The 23084-nt window shown below is 37.1% G+C and overlaps 1 protein-coding gene across 2 annotated transcripts in view; it reads right to left on the bottom strand.

The window, feature by feature from the left end:
* DGKB (diacylglycerol kinase beta) overlaps positions 1-23084 on the bottom strand; it is a 601974-nt gene that overhangs the window by 25877 nt on the left and 553013 nt on the right. For both annotated transcript variants that reach the window (XM_028525894.2, XM_036010554.1), the window contains 2 exons: positions 4684-4804; positions 3889-3949 (listed from right to left, as the gene is read on the bottom strand). In XM_028525894.2, the coding sequence (XP_028381695.1) occupies positions 3889-3949; positions 4684-4804 (182 nt within the window). The remainder of the gene's footprint in view (positions 1-3888; positions 3950-4683; positions 4805-23084) is intronic.

Raw genomic sequence — 23084 nt, 5'->3', positions numbered from 1 at the left:
GGAGTCCAGCCTGAAAAAAAAAAGCGCTTCTTGAACTATTTCAATATGACATCTTCTAGAATTAATTGTTTCTTTAGTTATGATATGTTTAGTGAGATGGCTAATAGTTATATGGCCAAAGTTCATTTTCTCTTAACTCAGTGGCTATTAAAAAACTGTCAACACAGAGATACTTAACAGTTTCTGTTTACTATTTTAATGTGATATTATTTAAAAGGTCATAAAAATTACAATGTATATATTTAAAAAATTAATTTTAAGCTCTTTAGTTTTTGCTTTTCTTGACATTTGAACTCAAGATTAGTGAAATTTATAAGTAAATATTATGTTGATTTTTTTCAATTAGTTTAGTGTGGTAAAATAAGTTATATAAAATTTTCTATTTTAATTATATTTAAGTACACAGTTCAATGGCATAAACTATATTCACATTGCTGTACAAACACCATTGTCATCTATCTCCAAAACGTATATTACTTTGATTTATTTTAAAAAGTATTAATTTTTATAAGAATCAAAGACCTGCTTATCACCTGCCTCTTCATTTTATATATCCACTTACAGAAAAACAGAATGTCTGCTGTGCTCTAAAATTATATCTAGAGCAATTTCCGCATAAATTGAAGATCAGCTTATGGGTATTTAAATTTGGCAAAGAATTTTAACATTCTACCAATTCTTATGTTCTATAAGAGAAACATTGCGTTATTGAATCAAAGCAAAGAACACGTTTTAGTTAAACCATACCAATTCTCTGACTACTAAACATTCCCTTCAGCTGAGTGAGATTTAAAGTTCAGAACTCCATGTGGCTCGAGGAAATGTGGAGCATGCCAGAATGTGAAATAACAATAATGAGCCATAGTCTAATACAGCTCTTGGCCCACTGTAGGCTGTAATAAATGTTTTATGTGAATAAAAGCATTTACAAGGAGAGAAAATTAAGTGAGTTATGTAGAATGTATTATTAATTTAACAATTGTGTAGATCATGATAATTAATAGGCAAAAATGGATGTGCAATTACTAACTGAAAGAAAACAATGAATGTATCATTACAAGTGCTGTGTGAAATAAGCTGAAATTATTCTAAAACATTGAGTAGCTTTTAATAGACATAGACATTTAAAAGCTGGGGAGAAGCATGTGTGATGTACTGAAGGTCAGACTGTGAGGTGGTGGTGTCACGAGGACGGACTGGGGCCTTTGCAGGTTGAGATCCACGGTGGGGAGTAGCCTCGGACAATGCAGACAGGGGAGCCAGGCCACCTATGTGTCTGTTTCTACTCTGCCACTTACTATCTGTGTGGAATCAAGCAAGTTATTTCGTCTTTGGCTACCTCCATACCTTCATCCACAAAATGAAGCCAATAATAAGTTTTTGTGAGAATTAAATGTGTCAAAACAGGTCAAGTGTCTCAACTGTACATGGCACAAACTCAAAGCTTAATGAATGGTAGATGTTATTATCACTATTAATCCTCCAAAATTTAAAACATAGCACAAAAACTAAATTTCTCATCTCCTTGAGAAGAGTCCAAAATAGTATAAAGTAGTAGTGGAAGGTGTTTGTTTTCATTGTGTTTCATTTATTCTCTTGTGACACTTTTATGAAAGATGAGAATAGTGCTGTTGTCACCACCAACAACATCCTGTATCACAACACCATCAACATGAGCACTGCAACTACCCTCACCACCAACAGTGACATCACCTCTACCAGTTCATCATGACACCATCACTGCCACCACTACTACCATCACAACTACCATGATCACCATAACCACAGACTTTACCACTGTTTCCACCAACACAATCATGACCCCTGGTTTCCCTGCACTCTTACCCTAAACCATCACACAACCACTGTGAGCAAGCACCTCCACCAGTTCATTGTGACTTCCACCACCACCACCACCCACAACAACAGCTCCAACACTTGTAACTTCCATATGAGTATAAATATGAACTTAAAAAGTGCCATTGGAAAATAAACAATAACAGACAAGATGATGTAAGCGTATATATGCTGGCAAAGGGAGGAGCAGGGCATATTTAAAAGGTCTTTGGAACTGTGTACAGGAATAGCAAAAGGCATAACAAGTAGCCAGTCTACAGTAATTTTTCACACGTGTTTATTTCACACTGCTATTACAGAATTAATGTATTTCACATACTTGAGGTTCAAGTAGCTAAAAGGAATATACCAGAAATAAACAAAAAGTCACAGGTATGTGCTGTAGAAAAGGCTGAACTGATGGCTTCTGGGTAAAACCACTAGAAAGGTGCAATTAAAACTTCCCTTTTACATGCTAACCTGTGCTGTTTGGAGTCTGTAGCTAAAGCTGTTTAAACTAGTGGTTAAGAGAATGGGCTTTAATCAGAGTCCTGGGTTTAAGTTCCACATATGTTGCATATATGACCTTTTTATTCAACCTTCCAAAGCCGTAATTTTCTCCACCTGAAAACTGGTGATAACCATTATTTAGAGTTTGTGTAAATATTTAAAAAATACTGTTATAATGTGCTATGTCAATTACAGCTCAATTTAAAAATGCATGTAATACCAGCACTTAGCACAATGCTGATACTAATCTGATCTTAAGACTCCTCCTGTTACTTTCTAAACAGTTTCACACCCAATCTTAAGGTAAGAACGAACATTGATTCATCTCCTTTCTCATCCCTTATCCCTTACCCCAAGGGAACTCATTAGCAAATTCTTTCTGTTTCAGTTCCAGAATTTAGCTCGCATCCATCCACTTCCCTGCCACTATCTTTGCCTAACTTCAGACTACTCTGATAGATCCTGTCTCCCAGCTGCTAGTCAGAACAATCCATTCTCCACGCAGCAGCCAAGGTGAACTTTAAACATGTCAATCAGATGATGCTCAAAGCCTTCAATCGTTTCCTATTACACTTACAATCAGATGATAACTCTTTACTATCATTTCTCTACATGACCTGACCCCTGTCCAACTTTTCATTTTACCTCTTACCACTGTCCTCCTGCTTCTAGAAGCTTTGGTCATACCATCCTTCTTACTGTTTTTTTTTTTTTTTTTAACATACTGGCTTTGATTGTTCTTTGGAAGGGGCCTCCAGGTCCATTTCTCTAAAGTAGTATCCTGTATACTCTACCCAAGTCCTCTTCATTATTGTGCCTTATGTTTCCATAATTCTTGAGATCTGAAGTTATACTTATATGTTGACTTACATTTATTTAATCTATTATTATCAGAAGTAAGACAATTACATTATTGATCATGGTATATTGCTTATCATTCCAGTGTTTTATCATGATCATGTTCCTATTCTTAGTGCCAACAGCAGTGCCAAGCATATTTTTAAAATGTAATAAAATATTCATTATGCAAATGGAAATAGAAATTTTGAAGGGTATAAATGCCCGACTTGAATAGTATCTCATTACAGAGAAAACTATAGGGGGAGGTTTTCTAGAGATGGAAGCTCACAGATCCCCAAATGTAGGCAAAAGAACAGATGGAAGACTTTTGTCTGAGGGCCTCAGACAGAATTTTCCCATAAGCTGCTCTGAAATAAGCCCAAGAAAGGTTAAGAGAAACTTTGTCAATGTTTCTTAGTTCCAGAGTATGTAAGTGATCTGTGGTAGTAAAGGTTATACTTAGGCTAACACAAACACTCATTCCACAGCTAAATCACTGTCAAGGGCATACAATGCCTAAAACCTGAATGCAGTGGCTCCGTCTCATAAATTAGGGGAAAAAATGGTACATGGTGATAAGTCCCCAAACTTAACTATTATGCTTATTTGGTTACAGAAGTATGTGGTTAGTTAGCCACAGGAGTGTATAATATCTAATAAGCAAAAATGAAAGTGTCATTGAATCTTAACTCCTCTACTCACTGTGCACGGGGTCTGCATCCAGGGTTCCCCGTCGATCTGCATCGGCAACGACTTGCTAGTCCTGGAAGAGAATGTTTCCTTTAAGTACAACACTGAAATACTTTGCCTAACAGACTACACATGCAAGACATCAGCTGACGAGACCAGGAAATACAAATATGGTAATATCTGGGCTCTAAATTTATCTATTTCAAAAGGATCTTCAACTCTTGTTTATTAATGAATACCCTGAAAGGTACCTTGATCACTGGGCTGCTAACATCTTTCTGGTAAATGTGGTGATAGAAACAAAAACTCTGATGTCAAAAAAAATAAGTAGGGTATATGTATAATGGAAAAATCGGAATTCCTATAGCAGGGAGAGCCTCCTTGTTTTCATGCAAACCCACATTGCAAACCTGGAAAAAAGTGTTTGACAGCACTTTAGTCCATGAAAGAATTTAAGTTAACAATCCTTCAGCCGTGTGCTCACTGGTTAACTTGTCCAGCAGATACGTCAACATTTCAGTAAACCAAACTGAGCAAGACCCAGATCAGAGGGGATGAAAACTGTGTGTTAGAATTGTATCCATGGTCTCCATAAAAGAGTATCGAATCTCAGTGGACCTGATAAACAATAGCTAACTAAAACTTTGTAAAATCTGCCCATCTGCAGTATTTTGAAATATATAAGTATTAATCATTAATAACTTGAGGCACAAATAAGACAAATGTCATGATGCATCCTGTATACTTTTAATTAGTTTGTAGTTATGCCATGTTAATCCCCCTCTTCAACTACAGAGAAAGAACTACCTGATGACCACAGAGGAGCACTGCGCCAGCCGCCGCCCCGCACTCTTCAGTCCTGTGTATATTTGCCCCATCTCCATGGCTCCTTCCAAGCCAACCACCTCCAGCAGCTGATCGCTCAGATCTGAAAGAAAGCAGGAGCCTTGTAAGTTACAGGGCATAGGCACAAGTGTACAATTTAATGGCATCAGATGCGATGGAGCTGTGAAATGAAAACTGCTACACAAAGAAAGCTTCTCTGTCTTGGATACTGAAAGTAATGAAAAGATGGCCTATTTATGAAACTCTCAGTTTAACTAAACCATGAGGTACTGTGGGAAAAGATTTGCTGTCAGCTTATTCTAAAACAAAATGGGAAGAATGGATTTGGAGCCAAATAATGCCAAAAAATATACCAGTAGTTCTTAACATCAACAAACTTAATGTTATTCCACATGTATGTGTGGCACACTTACACATCCCACATCAGACATTTGGCAGCAGATCCACATTTCAGCACTATAAATAAAGTATGAGGATATGCTGTCAAATATGATTTTGTTAAATTATGCCAGCAAAAGACCTGAGAGATCATGCAATTAAAGTTCTCATTTTAGAGATAAGAAGACTGAGTCTAAATCATTGAGTGACTTGTCCAGAGTCATAGGTAATTCTGTGCAGAAGTTCAAGGAACAATATTAATTTATTGGAATGTTTTTTAAATGAAAGGTATATGTTGTGAAAATACTGTTTGGGGTAGGCTAGATAGCACAGTGAAATAATTTTTTTTTTTACTTAGTGATTTGAGAGAGAGAGAGAGAGATTGATTTGTTGTTCCACTTATTTATGCATTCATGGGTTTCTTCTTGCATGTGCCCTGACCTGGGATTGAACTTGAAACCTTGGTATATTGGGACAATGCTCTAACCAACTGAGCTACCCAGCCAGGGCTCGTTTTTTTTTTTTTTTTTTCCCTTTAACAGAGGACAGCATAAAGAGGTAATAATAACAGGCATTGTTTGTTGCATGTTTACTAAGTGCCTGTCACAGGAGTAATCATTTTTATATATCATCTCATTTGTTCCACCTGAAACCATTTTAACACAAATAAGAGTATTCCCATTTATAGACAGAGAAGCCTGAAAATTAAAGAAGTTAACTAATTTATTCATATGCACGTACCTGAAGTGACAGAGCTAAAGTTTGAACCCAAACACTTTGATGCATAACCACTCTGCTATGTTTGATAAATCAGCCATATTGAAAGAGAGACTTCAAAAATAATAGAAATGTTTCTTACACAAGAAGGGAGGTTTGGTAGGACTTTTTACTCAGCCAGAAATCAAAGGTTGCACTCCCATGAGTAGAATCCCATAGAACTTAGCTCTGACACAGAGATCATCAGCTCACCATTGATCTCAGAATGGTTGAACCTTTGTTTGGAGGCAAAATTCTGGGTGCACATATGTGGTCCTTTTATTTTAATATTCTCATGCATTTTAAAATGTAAATACATAGTTTAATACTGTTTTAGTAGCAGAAAAAGCTAGAGGTTGTGCCACAGAGTGGGCAGGTATGATGAGTGTACAGAGTAATCATGTAATAGCTGGTCGTAGTTGCAGTTCTACTTGAAGAAAAAAAAGCAAATCTGTTTCGGATGGACTCCAGTTTGCATGGCAAACCTTCGTTTGCCACTAATAAATCCATTTTAGTATGAAGTTCAGGGACATAGATGACACCTTTTCAGTGTAGTTCAAGTGTGTGGCAAAGCACTTTGAAATCCCAAGGTTTGTTAGGTTTATGGTCACCGGAAAATTTAATATAAACCCTTAAAATAGAAAGTGTGACCAAGTATTTTTTAAGCAAACTGATAAAAAATCTGTTTTTTTAAACTTTAAGTTATAGCTGCAGCATGAGATTTTTCTAAGTAAAAACAGCCTTCTAGCCACAAAGTCAAATGTTAACAAGTCATAATAACTTAGAGCATTCACCTTGCTGTTTTAAACTCTATTTAGACTTATTCCTCATGAAACTTATTCTGTGTTTCTAGTTTAAATTTATGTCGCCAAGAACAGATGGACAGGAATGGAAACATATTCTTTCAGCTGTAGCAGGCACGAAAATTTGCTTGGCTCTATAGAGCCTGGGTGTTAATATACGCATTTCTTAGATATGTCAACCAGAAATCTGCACTGTGGCAAGCACTAAAACCCCAGATGTGTGTCTGGTGATATTTATAAAACAACCGCTACAACAACAACATTGAAGTTCATATTTAGTATTATATTTTTGCGCTGCCTGATTCTTAAATACAGGGTCTGGCAGAAGTAATGCCTGCTTGAGTGTGGTTGGTAGGGTAATAATATGGGTGTAATAATTTATAGTTTCAATTCAAACATTTCACCTAAAATGTCAGATGGTGGGCTTGAGTGTGATATTGTTATGTTACAGAATTACATGCTTATGATTTTGTAATAAAAGATTTTGTAATAAAAAAAGGGGCATTTGTGCTGGACCCTGTAGGTGAAATTTCATGCAAATTTTTGTAATGATCTGGTTGATGGGAACTGTTCTACAAGAGATGAAAGACTTTTTCACAACGAGTTAATCTCTGAGCCCTAACTTTTCGATGAATCACAGGGATCGTCTACACCCACACCATATTGCTGCAGTCTACCACCCTCCTTCTGATTTTTTTCTCTCTTTTAATTTGTCTTTGATTTTTATCCCAGAAAACATGCCCTGATACTCAATCCTGCCATTAATGATTATTATGGAGATAATAATCCAGATATTTCTTATGTATTTAGAAGACGTAGGCTTTCAATCTTTCATGTTCTTGCAAGCACAAAGAATTGCATAGAAGTGAAATATTTACTAACTCTGATAAAGGTAAATAAATACCATTTCCTTTTAATTATGTGTTCAGAAAAAAAATGGAAAAAGCTCTAAATTTGTGCTGCATTTCTTTTCTCCTGTTGCACTTTTGCTTTCTAAAATACAACAGACTGCAATGTCTGTGCACAACTGATACCCAGTACATATTGTCTTTGAGATCAGGGCCCTGGTTGATGTCAGACTAAGATAGTTTCTATCCATATAACTGAACTCTGTTTCTATATGTGGTTACATTCAAAACATCAAGGGCTTTCTCACCTCACATCTAGCTAAAATTTATTTTAAGTTCAGGACTGCTTGCAATGTCACAAGCAACCAGATGAAGCTACCTAATTAGTTTGCCACCTGGCTATCGATTTCATAGTTGAGAGCAGGAGTAGCAAACTACAGCCCATGGACCCAGTCCGGCCCAATGCCTATTTTTGCATGGCCTGTGAGTTAAAAATGTTTTTTAAAGAGTAATATAGTGTAACATCTGAAGATTATGTAAAATTCAAATTTCAGTATTCATAAATTAGTTTTTATTGGAATGCAGCCGCACTTACTCGTTTTAGGTCTTGTCTGTATCTGCTTTCACACTACAATGGCAGAGTAGTTGCCACAGAGACCATACGGCTTGCAAAGCCTAAAATATTGACTATCTGGACCTTTAGTGAACAAAGTGCCCACCTCTGCTTAGGAGAAACATTAACGCTTTCAGGCCAATGAGGTTTCACTTCAGCATGGCCACCATAACTGCTGCTACCTGGCATTCCAGTGGCCCGAAAGAACAAATTCCTCTGTGTATTCTATCTCTGCATAGAATAGGTATTCTCAACCACGGAGTCTCATGACACTCAGGTCCTGTGAGGTTTTTCACAATCAGGTTGTTATTAGCCATGAAATACCCATGTTTCCATAAGCTTTATGACAAAAGAAACTAGAGCAGCTTAACGTTCAACATTAAACTCAGTCATTGCATCCTGGGTGGCTTTCTTGAGTGTGAGAAAAAGTAGAGTTAAAGGTAAGAAGGCAGAAGTTGCATCCAGACCTGAACCTCCGGGTGAGGGTCAGCTCCAAATGTGTGAGTCATGTACCAAGTATCGAGAAATCCAACATCTTGATATTCTCAAGTGTTCATCTACCTTGAGGAAGACACTGCTTTGGTTCAGAGAAAAACAGTACTTTTCTGGAAGAGTTTCCCATGGCTTCACAGGGGTAACAGGCAAGAGAATCTTCCAAATATGGTATTTTCATATTTAAAATGAAAAGCAATAGGTGCTTAAGAAGGAAGAAACTTTATGAAATAACTCAAATTGGGTCATATTAGAGCACGATTCTCAACATAGGGTCAGTGACTCCAAATGCAGAAAAACACAACTTTGTTTATACTAAGATGTAGTTGAAGATAAGCACCTTTTTCAAGTGCAAATTTAGGAAAAAAATCCTAGTTGTAATACAAACCGACCTATGACTTTGTCCATGACAGGTATGTCTATATCATAGCAATTCTCAAACCTTTTCATCTCCTGGCACACACAACTAATCACAAAATTCTGTGGCACACCAAAAATAAATGTTTTGCAGATCTATTTCTATAGGTATAATTTTTATTGATCTACTACTACTACTAATAATAATAATTACACACACTTTTTGCTTCAAAGTGACTTTAAAAAAATCAGGTCCCTATACTTGTACAAAGGAATTTCAGTTACCAAGAATTAACCAACCAGACTCAACCTAATAATGTGATGTGACCAAGAAGATGCAGCTCTATTACATGACTTATATATTTATGGTTCAAGACAAGGCATTCACACCAGAGAGCTACCGTTGCACTGGCTGTTCTCGTTTTCTTATTTGACAATCTAAGGGAAAAGAGATCAGTGTTCCTGACTAAATCGTCAGGACTCGCATGTTTTAAAAATTCTTGTGGCACACCTGTTAAAAATCACTACCTTTCACATTATAGTTGTTGAAGTTTTTCAATAAGCTATTTATACTATCATTTTTAAATTTTAATACTTATTGATCCTCTGTTAGAGTTTTTTTAAAGCCTCACCCAAGGGCATCCTTATTGATTTTAGAGGGGGAAGAGAGGGAGAGAGAGAAAGAGGGAAATATTTAGGTAAGAGAAACATGGATCAGTTGCTTCTCACCTGTGCCCTGACCAGGACTGAGCCAGCAATCAAAGCATGTGCCCTGACTGGGAATTGAACTTACGATGTTTTAGTTACGGGATGCTGCTCCAAACAACTGAGCCGCTCTGGCCAGGGATCTTCTGAGATTTTTTAAAGTTAACTCACTAATAAAGAAGCTCATACTCAACTAAATCAAAATTTTAACAGCATTTTAATATAATTGGCTTTTTTTAGCCTGTATGTAATTTTATGAACTTTAAAATATTCCTCTAAGAAGTCTGTAGATTTTGGCAGACTTACAAAAAAGGACTATGGCACAAAAACCCTCCCTTAGATTTAATTTACCCTTGACTTTGTAAATCTTTGGTTAAATGTTTTTTGTGCCTCATTACTTTGTTACCCAGGTCATCAGGGGGCATGAGTGCAGAAAAATCTGAAAGTCAGGGCAGAGGTACAGATTCAACAACGCAGGAGTGGCACAGCTAATAAGTAGGTAGCATTTATTCACAGCTTAATCTCATCATTTTTGACAGTTATGCCCTGTGTTATGTCTCATTATGTAATTGTTTCAGACTGCCATATGTGAAGGAACAGAAAAGGATGCATTACAAACACAGACTCAATGTGGGTTGTAGTGCTTCAGCATTTCATAGAATACAGCGCGTCCTGAAGTGAGAAGAAGCGGGGCAGGGCACACTCCTTTGTGCCTGGTGTCCGGGAAAATCCCACAACACTGTGGGAAGCCATGTCCTGGGGTCCATGCTTTGACTCAGGAGGAACCCTTTGTAGTCACTATAAATTGCTAATTAATTCATCTAGTAAGTCCTTAGTTGGCCATGGGGAGACGGAGCTAGCTGTGGAGTTGTGTCTTCTGAGTGTGGGTAGACTGTGCATCTTCCAGTCCTGTTTCGTTATCTAGCAGTTATTAGAAACATGCTTAAGGATCCAGAGTAAGCTTCTAAAAGCCCAGGTACATATATGAAATCTATCTACCAGAGTGAATGCTTTGGGAAGTCTTCCTTGGTATGTCCATTTACTGTCCATTGATTTAGATGATTTCTCACAAACATAAATAGCTGTTTCCCTGGGCCTCCATAAATTAGAAAATGCAAATTAGAAAAGGGGGTGAGTTGAGAGAGCTAAAGCAAAATTTTATTACTATGGATTCTTTGTTTTACTGCATGTATATGCAAACATTAAAGCAGACTTTTAACACCTTAGGGAGTATATTGTGCAATTATAGGTATATCAATAAAAATGGAAAGGGTATGCAAATATAAATATATATACATATATGTGCATATGTGTATATATGTTATATATTGTTTGTGGGCAGCTCTCTGTTCAGGGACTTACAGACATTTTTCCATTTAAGACTCATGACAATCATTTAAGGCTGGTATTAGTCTCCTCCTTTTATTGATGAGAAAACTATGTTCCTTATCCAAGTCTTCACACATAGTTGAAAATCTGGTTTTCCAACTAAGTACATTTGACTCCAGGTTCTATGCAACTGGAATCTGAAATGGCACCACTAATTATCCTACCACTAAATAGTTTCAGATGTCACCAAATTCAAATAGAGTACATAACCCTCATTTACAATGACTACTGTGGTCATAAATGAATTATACTCTGAAAAATCTCTATAAGAAGGCTAAGAGAAGCAACATACTGCTTGGAAAAAATTTCATCCCAAATGGTTAAAATGGAAAAATTAAAAAGGTCAGAGTTTGGTACATAAATGGATTAACTATAGTTACTTGAACAATGTAGCAGTGTAAAATATCCCATTTCCTGAAATCTAAAAGACAAGAGGTTTAAGTACATATAGAGAATATGTAGATAAAATGGAATCACATGCCTGTTTTTAAAAATGACTTTTAAAGAATGGATTTGATCATCTCTTTTAAAGCCATCTGGTTTTTGAAAACAACCAGCTAGAGCTGACTATAGCTATGTATTTTCATTCTAAAATTCCGAACTTCCCAAAATGAATCCACAAAAAGTAAAGACCAAAAATCACAGTGTGGCATATTGTCAACAACCTCCCTTCTTGTGACCAAAGTGGTCCGGGGCCTTTGAATCACATTGTTGTGGTGTACTTGGAAAGCGATCTTCACCCCAGGAACACACAATCCAAGATGCATAGCATTTCATTCACAAGGCTCATAAAGAACCAGCTTAAAGACTTCCCACAGCAATCCACTGCTGTAACTGACAATGTGTATTAAAGGAAATGTAAGCAGAGTGTTTATGAGCACAAGCCAGCAGTGAGTCTGAACGCTGCTGCTTCTGGATTCTTGAGTCGGTTTGTTCTCATTAGACTTCGTGAAGGGACAAAAGGCTGTGGCTGGTTTTCTGTGTGAATGAGCTATTAGTGTTTGCAGGGATGTTTTCATAGCACCAAGCCTCTTCTGCCCTCTTCCATAAACCGAGCTACTTCATTTGTCTCCTCACATTAGCACCATTCCTAAACAAAGCAATGGTCAGGAACGATGGTCAGTGTCAGCAAGTTCTGAACAGTTTCCGAAGGAGCATCCTGCTCCTTAACATGGATGCCTGCTATGGGGGTGAAGTCACCAGGAAGACCGCCCACCCCTCTTCTCCTAAGAATTAAGCAGTTTCGACGATTAAAACACCCAAATGAAAATCCAGTTTATTAGGGGGCAGGGCCAGATTACTTATGACTATACAGTCTTCACATTCACTTCCCAGAGCGACCGTGAAAATCAGTTCTTTTCTTGAAATATACTGGCACATTTTACTGTCCCCTTAGTTTCAATGAAATATGAAAAACATGCAAAAAAAGCAATAAAATAAAAAAACATGGTAATGGATTTAAACTTACTTATATACTTAATGCTAAAAATTAAACTAAGGGCAACATAATGACACAGAATAGTAATTTACATGAAACATGTCTCTGTACAACAAATCCGGTTTTTACATCCGGTGTATTTCAGTAACAGATAAATACTGTGCTCCTAGCAAGAGATTGAGAGGTTCTATCATATTGGGGCTTTGTGCTTTCTCAGACCACTTGCATAAAAGCACACTGCTGTTCAGAAGTAAATCTTACTCTCCTGGCAGTAAGTATATCTTCAGAAAAGAGGTTACATGGCTAAATAGAATTAAATCCCAGTAACCATCACTTAGAACTTTATGGTATCAGTAAAATATAAAATTATATACAGAAATATTGGTGCCCGGCCAGAGAACCCTGGAAAACGTGCTGAGTTTGAGGCTTTGCAAAAGAGGAATGCTGCAGCTTCTGGTTAGAACAGTGTGTGTGTTTAAGGAGCTTTTCTGTAAGGAAGGACTGAGGCTCCCCATGAACAGAGAACAGGGTGTTAGAAAAGAACCGAGACAGGAACGGTTAAGGTTTCAAGCACTAGCAACACAGTATCATCATTGCCTCAAATGAGTGGCTCTCGAATCATCAATGCCTCTAGGAAAAAAATATTCAAGTCAGAGAGGACTCTGTTTAATCTGTTTTCACTTTTTTTTCCAGCTTATAAATACATTGTAGACAGATGGAACATCATAGCTAATAGGCTACATGTTAACAAGTTAGTCCAGCTTACTATACACCTGAATTCTTCTATTTTGTATATATACACCCTTCTTTCCTTTCTTCTCCAGGAAGATAATTTCATTTTATGACTTTATGGCTACAGAAAAAGAATTATATTACATTTTGGATTGCTAAATTGAATTAATGTTGACATAAGTAGTTTTATTTGGATGGGATTTTAAATTAATCCCATTTGTAAATACTTATAAGAAATACAATATCCTTTGTCACGTCAGTTACAAAGTTAGTGGACCTATCCGTTCAACACATGAAATCACTTAGAACCGAGAACTAGCAACCTACAGCTACATAGGAGACTTTCAGTATCTATTCACCTCTGATGCTTATTAATCATGTCCTGACAAGTTTCCAAAGAGCTTGAATTTTTTAAAAATAAAGAATAAGCCCTTGTATATAGACATGTTGAGGGGATTCAGAGAAATACAAAAGGTCTCTGTGAAAAAGTTTTCCTTTACATTTTAAAACGCATGTCATTTTATCTTTTTCTAAAAGGACTGCACTGATATTAATCCAGCTTTTAGAAAATACAGAAACATTCATGAGTAATAGTAATGTGAAAAGTAGAAAGGGAACATTCAAAGTACCTTTGTCCCTAACAACCATGGTGAACACAAGAGTTCAATGCAAACTTTCCGATTTCCAACACTGAGAAACTGAGGATTTTGTCTCTCTTTTCAAGAAGTTGATTTGGGGGTTGGGGAAGCCAAACCTCTTTTATAGTACAAACTTTACTAATATAACTCATTCTTCTCCTACATTCTCTTGTAAGAAATATATCCTTTAAAAAACTAGTTTGTAATATTTTTGCACTGATACTCCATACAAAGACAAAATATTCTATTTAGTCGTATTCTTTTAAAACTTATTTGTTTAAAAGGGCTTCACTGTATTGGTCTTGTAGCCCTTCATACAACAGAACAAAAGCAGTTCTATGAAAGAAGTCTAAACTTGGACAAACCGTAAAAAAAAAAAAAAGCAAAGTTCCTCTCTGTTTTTATCAAATTTGATTGCTGCAGCTGTTCCCAGTTTCTGTATTTTAAAAATAGCCTTATTCAGTGCCTTGTTGGCTAAAGGCCAGAGTGCCATTAGAACATGCTGTACGGAAAACCTCTATTCAGTTACAGATACAGAAATATATTTAAGATCAGTGGGGGTCATCTCCAGCAAACACTTGTAAAGGAAAATAGAATTTTAATGTGTTTGGACTGATCGCCACTTTTACCAGATAGTTTAAAGTTCCTGTGCAGAGCTTTCCTATGAATTTTTTTCTCTTAGGTAAAAATGCAGAATGACGATCAATGTCATTGGAAAAATATTATTAGACAGGGTTGTTTCCCCAGTAGCAGTTGTGTAACTGAGATAGTGCATTTCAAAGAATACCTGCTAAGGGTTTCTGTGTGGCAAGTTCACAGGTGCACATCCGTCCGGTGAACAGGAGGTATTATTGAGCAAATGCTACCAATGAAATCACAACTTCTCTCTGATTCAGGCCACCTAACTAAGGTCATCGGGTGTGAAATAGACCAACAAGCTCAAGGAAAATAAGTTGAGAAACTCATTATGGTTCCTACACATACTTCGAAATGTTCGTCTCAGCCATACAACCACTATTTGAGAAAGAAACTGATAAATTCATACCTTTGGGCTTGAAGTGTGTGGGGATGGGTCAAGGAATTGAATTTCTCAGGACAGTCTTAGAGTTGAACTCCATAACAGTTCTTTCCTTTTCCTCAACAAATTTTTGAAATGGGCATTTGGGACTAAACGGATTTATAAAGAAATGTTAATCTGAGTTGTAAAAAATCTGTTTTTTCACGGATCATCAGTAAAAAGAAGAGGATTCTGAAGCCAGAGAACGAGGGTAGTAAGAAAGAATCAGTAAGCAGTGGTCTAGGGGGGACCTCGGTGAGAACATATGTTTATTTCATGGAAATTTACACTACTATGAAGAAGTGAAGCATCACAGATTTTACCTTTCTTGAAAGCTAACAAGTTAGCCTTCACAGTTTTAGGGAGACTGGCAGAAAACATGAATCTCTGGAGTCAGAGACCCAAGATTTCATTACTCACAGCATTTATGTCATTCTGCCAAACCTCAATTTCCACAGGGTAAAGCAAAGAGCATTTCCACCATGTAATCAAAGGGGGACAGAGCAAGTAGGTCAGCACTCTGCAGGCTTCTTGGGACAGGACTGGGCTCATTGTGATCCTCAGGACAAAAACTAAGACCCAGAGAGGTCTCCTTTCCATGAAGAATGGGGATGAAGAGATGATGCCCAGGTGTCCTAGGTACAAGGTGTAGTAGAAAGAAAAGTTCGGTGGGGATGAATTGGTAAGCAGAATAGAACTGCACTAGAACAGGACTGGTAGCAGCACACTGTAAGGAAGCTCGTTATTACACTATGAATACAATTAGTTTACTAGGTTATTACTTAATGACTTCAGAAATAATAGTAGTGATGACCAAGTGTACACTATACTAGATTTCTGAATAGCAATAGTACAACATAAGATGTGTTATTTACCACATGCTTATTATAATCTCAGAAATGTGAAATTATAATCTCATATATAAAAAGTGTCAAAAGAAAAAATGTTTAAAAATATTAAAATCATATGTCTCAGTTGTTAGGCTAGGTGCTGAGTATGTAGGGGTAAGCAAGACATAACCAGAGACTCAGTATAATCACTGGAAGAAGGAAGTGCGCATTTGCTTCTGGTCAGAACTGGGCGGGCATAAATCTGGAGCCCTCCAGGGCAACTGGCTACCCAGGGAGGAGCCACTCTGATTGCTATTAATAATTTGTTTGAGCACTTGAACACAGCCATGGATTTTTCAGATACATAAGCAAATACATCCATTTTGTATCTTTTGAAGTCATTTTAAATCTAAACATGGAAAATAAAAATGGTCTATTTTTGTTTCACCAGCTGAATTGGGGTTCTTTCACTTGCAACTCAATGACACCTGAGTAACATGACTTCCAGTTCTTACTACTGACAGGTTCTTCATCCTCCTTGTACTTTGGTGGTGTCCCTCTCCTTCAGTGACACCTGTGATTGATTTGTATTCCTTAATGAGCTAGAACTTGGGCATTCAGCTATCCAAAATCTTAATTGTATTTCCAATACTCTCCTAATGTCAATTTTTACATGTTGTCCAAACGACTATCTTCTGTTCCTTAATTGTGCTTGATTGGGACTATGTGCACCCCAATAAAATGAAAGCTTTTCCCTCCTTTCTTACTTAAACCCTGTTAGTCCTTTAAGGTTCGGCTTAATAACATCTCTCCTGTAATGCTTTATCTTACGTCACCAACCCACTGCTACATTTTATTAAAATACTGCATCTTCATGACCCTTGTGGCACTCAACCTACCCTGTGAGGCAACAATCACAGAATCAAAGACTCACATAGGGTGGGCCCCAGGGTGCAAGGCTAAACTCTTAAAAAATGACACAACACTTTGCACTTTGGCCATCTCATTACCTAATGGACCCTACGAGAGCTCTTTCCTGTGGCACATGCTCATTGTCAATATTTCAGTCCAACCCTGATTTTTCTCTATAGTACAAATCACAGTCCCCATTTTGATATAGTTATTATGCATTTCTGATTATCTGAGTTTGTTCCATCCCAGAACTTGACCAAAATTTTTGTTTTCCTGGTGTAAATTTGATCTCCATACATATCTTGCTATATCATACATGTTGTTTTATAATTCTACCAAACGACATTCATTTGCTCATTTATCCATTTATTTCATAAAAGAAAGTTACAATAAACATCAAACAGATGAGCACTAAATCCATACAATTGACCCTCGGCATCTGCAGGACACTGGTTCCAGGACCCACTCGGGTACCACAGTGTGTGGATGCTCATGTCCCTTATAGAAAATGGCATAGTATTTGCATATAAAAGTGTAGGGAACTGTTTTTTTTTTAAAGTCTGGCAAATGTGACTCAGCTCTGTATGGAAAACCTATAGAAGCAAAGTGGTGGGCAGTAGCCAGACCCTCAGACCGGGTTTGCCCATGAGAATCAGGCCTAGAAAATGCATACAGACTGTTTAGGCTTGCTCTGGCTAAAACTCCCTCACCCTGGTCTGAAACAGTAGATGTTTATTGCCTATCTTCAAGGTAATTTACAAAGCCTGTGTGAATTTTCCCAAGGGCGGAGCTAATCGGCTCACCACCTTTCCCTTCTGCATTTGTTATTTTCATTTCTTCAATTTTACCTAACATGTAGACAACAATATTCTATGTAATAGATAATAAATTCTTCTTTGATGTAAAACCTGAGAAAAAACAATAAAAGCCTGTATTGGCAAGGGTCGGGGTGCTCTCCTCTTGAGGGAGTGGCCGAGACACTCAGAGGCGCTCTCCCCTGAGAGAGTAGCCGTGCTGTCCCCTTTTTTTCTCCACGGGACAGCTGTAGCCTGTGCATCTGTTTTCAGTCACAACAGGTGGACTCTGCTGGCCAGAGTCTGCCACATAAAACCTAATGCAATATAAATGTTATGTATATAGTTATTATACTGTATTCTTTAGAAATTACATTTTTGGAATTTTTAAAGACCATCTCTGATCTGTAGTGGTTGAATCTGCAGATGTGAGACCCTTGGATATGCCAGGTGCTGTGGGAGGTGACTGAGATGGATGAGTCAAGTTTCAGTTCCCAACTGATGGTTCCCAACCATCAGCATCCTTCAGAGAACTGACTTGTAAAAAATGTAATGGATAATTCGTGCTACAACAGACACGTATTTAAAACATATATTGCCAAAAATAGAAAGTGTTTAATTCTCTGTATGATGGTTAGGAGTGGTGGGCCTTGGGATGGGGGGTAGTTAGGGAAAGTCTTTCTGCAACTGATGATACCAAAGGCAAATTAGGAAATGAGGACTCAGTCATGAAAGGCCTTATAGACCTCACTTAGGAGTTTGGATTTTCCCTGTAGTTGACTGGGGGCCAGTTAAGATTTCCAGGCTTCAGTAGAGAAGTGATTAGATTGCATTTTAAAAAGAACATTTAGCGAGTCCTGTGGAAGATGGATTGTAAGGAAATGAGTTAAGAAGCAGAGTGATCAATTAGGAAAGTACAGATGTAATCCTGATGAGAACTGACAGGGAGTTAAAGTAACACTATGACCATGTGCCTGAAAGGAAGAATTGTTTAGGAGGCAGAACTGATGTGTCATGACCTGGGAGGTAAGGAGTGGTAGGAGGCACAATGATGCCCAGGGTCAGGCTTGTGAGAAAAGCTGATGGCGATGTCACTAAGTGAGGTAAGGAAAAGGGGGGAGGAGTGAGTTGGAAGGTAGAGAACACGGGGAGTTTTGTTTAGGACACAGGGATATGGGCACGTTCACATCGCGCTCTCTGCAAGTCCCCTTGCAGGACAGATTGGACAAACCTTATCTATAGATACAAGTCTCTCTTTCAAATTAATGTATAAGCTTTAGGCGTAAGAAACATATATTGTGTTGCTTCAGAGTTTGCTGCTCTGTCTTGTTTTAGATTCCCAAATGCACAAGCTGGCACAGAACAGATAATCAATAAGCATATGTTGAATTGGCAATAGTGTATTGTATTGACTACACTAGAAGCTTTCCTGATAGTCTTATAAAAGTGTCTCAGAAAGAAAGACTCACCTTTGAATTTGTTTTATGGTGAGTATTAGCTGGAAAAAATGGCTCATGACTTCAGAGAAAATTTCTTAAAGTGACAAAAGTATTCTTTTTGACTAAAAGTAAACATTGGTGGATTATCTTTTATGTAATAGTTTTTTTTTATTTATCTGGCTCTATTTAGTTTCCCACGCTTTTTAATGATTTAATATACTCATAGTACTACTTACGAACTATGCTTAAGCCACACTTAGGTGGTTTTTTTAAAGCTTGAAATCCAAGGAGTTCTTTATTGATACAATTTTACAGATGGGGAAGAGAAGTCAGAGAAGATAAATTATGTGCCCACAGTTACACCGCAAGTGTCTAGAGTTATGCTCACAATATCACAACTCCTCCCCGCATCTCAAGGATACGGATAGAAAGATTCCTTAGATAATTGTCATTAAGTAATAATATGCAATTAAGGTAATTTTAAAAGGCAAATACTGTTGTTATTTAGTCATTCTGTTTGTTGGAAACTCCTTTGTCATTATTAAGTTTTCTCAGTCTCATCATGATTTGGATATATTGGTGGAAGTGGACACCCTTGTGTTTTTCCTGATCTTAGCGGCAAAGCTTTTACTTTTTGCCCATTGAGTATAATGTTGACTGTAGGTCTCTCATATGTGGCCTTTATTATGTTGAGGAATGCTCCCTCCATGCCCACTTTGCTGAGTGTTTTTATCATAAATAAGTGCTGTACCTTACCAAATGCTTTTTCCGCATCTATTAATATGATCATGTGATTTTTGTCTTTCTTTTTGTTTATGTGGTATATTACATTTATTGATTTGTGAATATTGTACCATCCTTGCATCCCTGGGATGAATCCCCTTTGGTCATTGTGTATTATCTTTTTAATATATGCTGGATGCAGTCTGCCAATATTTTGTTGAGGATTTTAGCATCTATGTTCATCAGTGATACTGGCCTATAGTTTTCTTTCTTTGTTGTGTCTTTATCTGGTTTTAGGATTAAGATGATGCTGGCCTCATAAAAAGAGTTTGGGAGTCTTCCCTCTTTTTGAATTTTTTGAAATAGTTTGAGAAGGATACAGGTTAGCTCTTCCTTAAATGTTTTGTAAAATTCTTCTGTGAAACCATCCAGTCCAAGGCTTTTGTGTGCCTGGAGTCTTTTGATTACTGCTTCCATTTCACTAGCTGTTATTGGTTTGTTCAGGGTTTCTGCTTCTTCTTCATTCAGTTTTGGAAGATTATATTTTTCTAGAAATTTGTCCATTTCAGCTAGATTTTCAAATTGTTTGGCATATACTTGTTTGTACGTACTAATTTCTTACAAACCTTTGCATTTCTGTGGTATCACTTGTAATTTCTCCTCTTTCATTTGTGGTTTTACTTGCTGTTTGAGTCTTCTCTCTTTTTTTTCTTGATGAGTCTGGATAAAGACTTGTCGATTTTGTTTCTATTTTCAAAGAACCAACTTCTGGATTTATTGTTCCTTTAACTTGTTCCTTTCACGACAGCATGGATGGAACTGGAGAGCATTATGCTAAGTGAAATAAGCCAGGTGGTGAAAGACAAATACCATATGATCTCACCTATAAGTGGAACCTAGTCAATGAAACAGAAAAGCAAGCAAAATAGAACCAGAGACTTGGAAATAAAGAACAAACTGACAATGCAGCAATATTTTCACCAATATGTTCCCTAGAGCAAGGGACACAAAGGAAAGAATGAACAAATGGGACTTCATAAAAATAAAAAGCATCTTCATGGCTAAAGAAAATATTAGCAAATGGAAAGGAAACCAACTGCATGGGAAAACATATTTTCAATGATATTTCAGACAAGGGTTTGATCTCCAAAATATATAAAGAACTCGCATGACTCCACACCAGAAAGACAAACAATTCAATTAAAAAATGGGGAAATAATCTGAATAGATACTTCTTCAAGGACATACACAGGGCCCAGAGACATATGAAAGGATGCTCAGTATCACTAGCCATCAGAAAGATGCAAATTAAAATCACAATGAGATACCACTTCACACTGCTCAGAATGGCCATCATGAACAAATCAACAAACAACAAGTGCTGGTGATGTTGTGGAGAAAGGGAAACCCTAGTGCACCATTGGTGAGAATGCAGACTGTTGCAGCCATTGTGGTAAACAGTATGGAATTTCTTCAAGAAACTAAAAATGGAATTGCCTTTTGACCCAACCATTCCACTGCTGGGTTCATACAGTAAGAATCCTGAAACACTCATTTAAAAGAACCTATGCACCCCAATGTTCATAGCAGCACAATTTACAATAGCCAAGTGCTGGAATCAGCCTAGGTGCTCATTGGTAAATGAGTGGATCAATAAACCATGGTACATTTACACCATGGAATACTACACAGCAGAAAGAAAGAAGGAGCTACTACCCTTTGTGACAGCATGGATGGAACTGGAGAGCATTATGCTAAGTGAAGTAAGCCAAGTGGTGAAAGACAAATACCGTATTATCTCGCCATTAACAGGAACATAATCAACAAAACAAACAAGCAAGCAAAATATAGCCAGAGACATTGAAACTGATAACAAACTGACAGTAACCAGAGGGGAGGGGAGAGGGAAATAACGTGGGAAAGAAGAGAAAAGGACATAAATGAACATGAATGAGGGACCCATGGATGGAGCCAAGGAGGGCTGGGATTGAGGGTGAGAGGTGGGCATGGGTAGGATGGGGTTAAGTGATGGTGGGAAAATGGAGACGACTGTATTCGAACATCAATAGAAAAGTGGGAAAAGAATGAAAGAAAATGGAAATAAGGAGTGAAATAAAAATGTTCTTTTTTTAAAGAGCATTTTTTAAAACTGACAGAGATCAGTTTTAGAACTGACAGAGATCAGAGGGGAGATGGAAGGGGAATAATGAGGGAAAGAAGGGGAAGGGCAAGTCAAGGAGGATGTATAAAAGAACCATGGACAAAATCAACAGGGTGGGGGTGGGAAGGGCTGAATGTAGGACATGGTGGGTGGGTAGGGCAGGGGAGAGTAATTGGGGAAAAATAGGGATAACTGTAATTGAACAACAATAAATATTTTAAAATAAAAAATATTTAAAAAATAAATATTGATAACTTCATTGTTTTTGACTGCTCTAAAGATTGAAATCAATTTGCCACATTCATTGGTACCTTTTAAATAGCATAAATCAGTTAGAAGTCTGTGGCAATATAATATAGCTGCCTACTAAATGTTTTCTTTTCAAATGTTTCTGAAAGTGATTAAAATCTTATAGCATTTATAAAATTTAAAAATTCTCTCTTTAAATCAGAAATAGCCAGATACTTATGTGTTATTATAAGATGCTAATTGTATCATAACAGTGTTAGTTGTTAGAAGTGTTTTATGAATTTTGAATTCTATTAAATGATAATTTACTTTCCCAGATAAGTCACCATGCAAGAGGCACTTACTTATTACACATGTTTTTCAGCATATGTTGCAAGTTTATTTTAATGCTGAAGAGGCACATTATGATCAAAGCAGAATTCTGCCCAATTTAAACTGTTCCAAGCTATTTTCATACATTCACTCATGTAATACTGTAAGATTTACATTAAAATGAACGTTCCTCTACAATTAAGTGATTCAGTCAACATTTAAAAAAAAGGTGCAAATGTGTGCAACACGAAAAAAAACCCAACAGATGTGCGAATAATCTCTGCTTGGGGGCCAGTATCAAAAAGAACAGTAGCCAGGGTGGGGTGGGGGGAACTCTTATTCTTTCTATCCTTTAAAGTTTTTCTGTACCCATGTTAAAGAAAATACACAAAACAATCACAAGATTTTTCCATTATGATGATAATTGGATTAGCAAATAATGAATTGGAGTAAGAAGCAAATAAAATCAACAACAGCACTTAGAGACAGATATTTACTTAGATTTTGCCTCATTCTTACAGTATTCTATTCTGTCAATGAATATATTCAAAGGGCAGCAAATTTTCACCCATGTTTAGAGAACATTCATATGTACAAACCAGAATATTTAGCATGGAAGCATTTAAAAAGAAGTTGGCCAGCTAGGGTACAGGAATGACAAGAGAAGCTTCCGATCCGAAAGGTCACTAAACCTGATTCAGGACAGGGCATGCAGGCATCCAGGTGGTATGCCCCA

Source organism: Phyllostomus discolor, chromosome 10 (assembly GCF_004126475.2).
Source record: "Phyllostomus discolor isolate MPI-MPIP mPhyDis1 chromosome 10, mPhyDis1.pri.v3, whole genome shotgun sequence".
Taxonomy (NCBI): Eukaryota; Metazoa; Chordata; class Mammalia; order Chiroptera; family Phyllostomidae; genus Phyllostomus; species Phyllostomus discolor.
The sequence above is the reverse complement of the archived record's forward strand: the minus strand, read 5'-3'. Positions and strand labels throughout refer to the sequence as shown.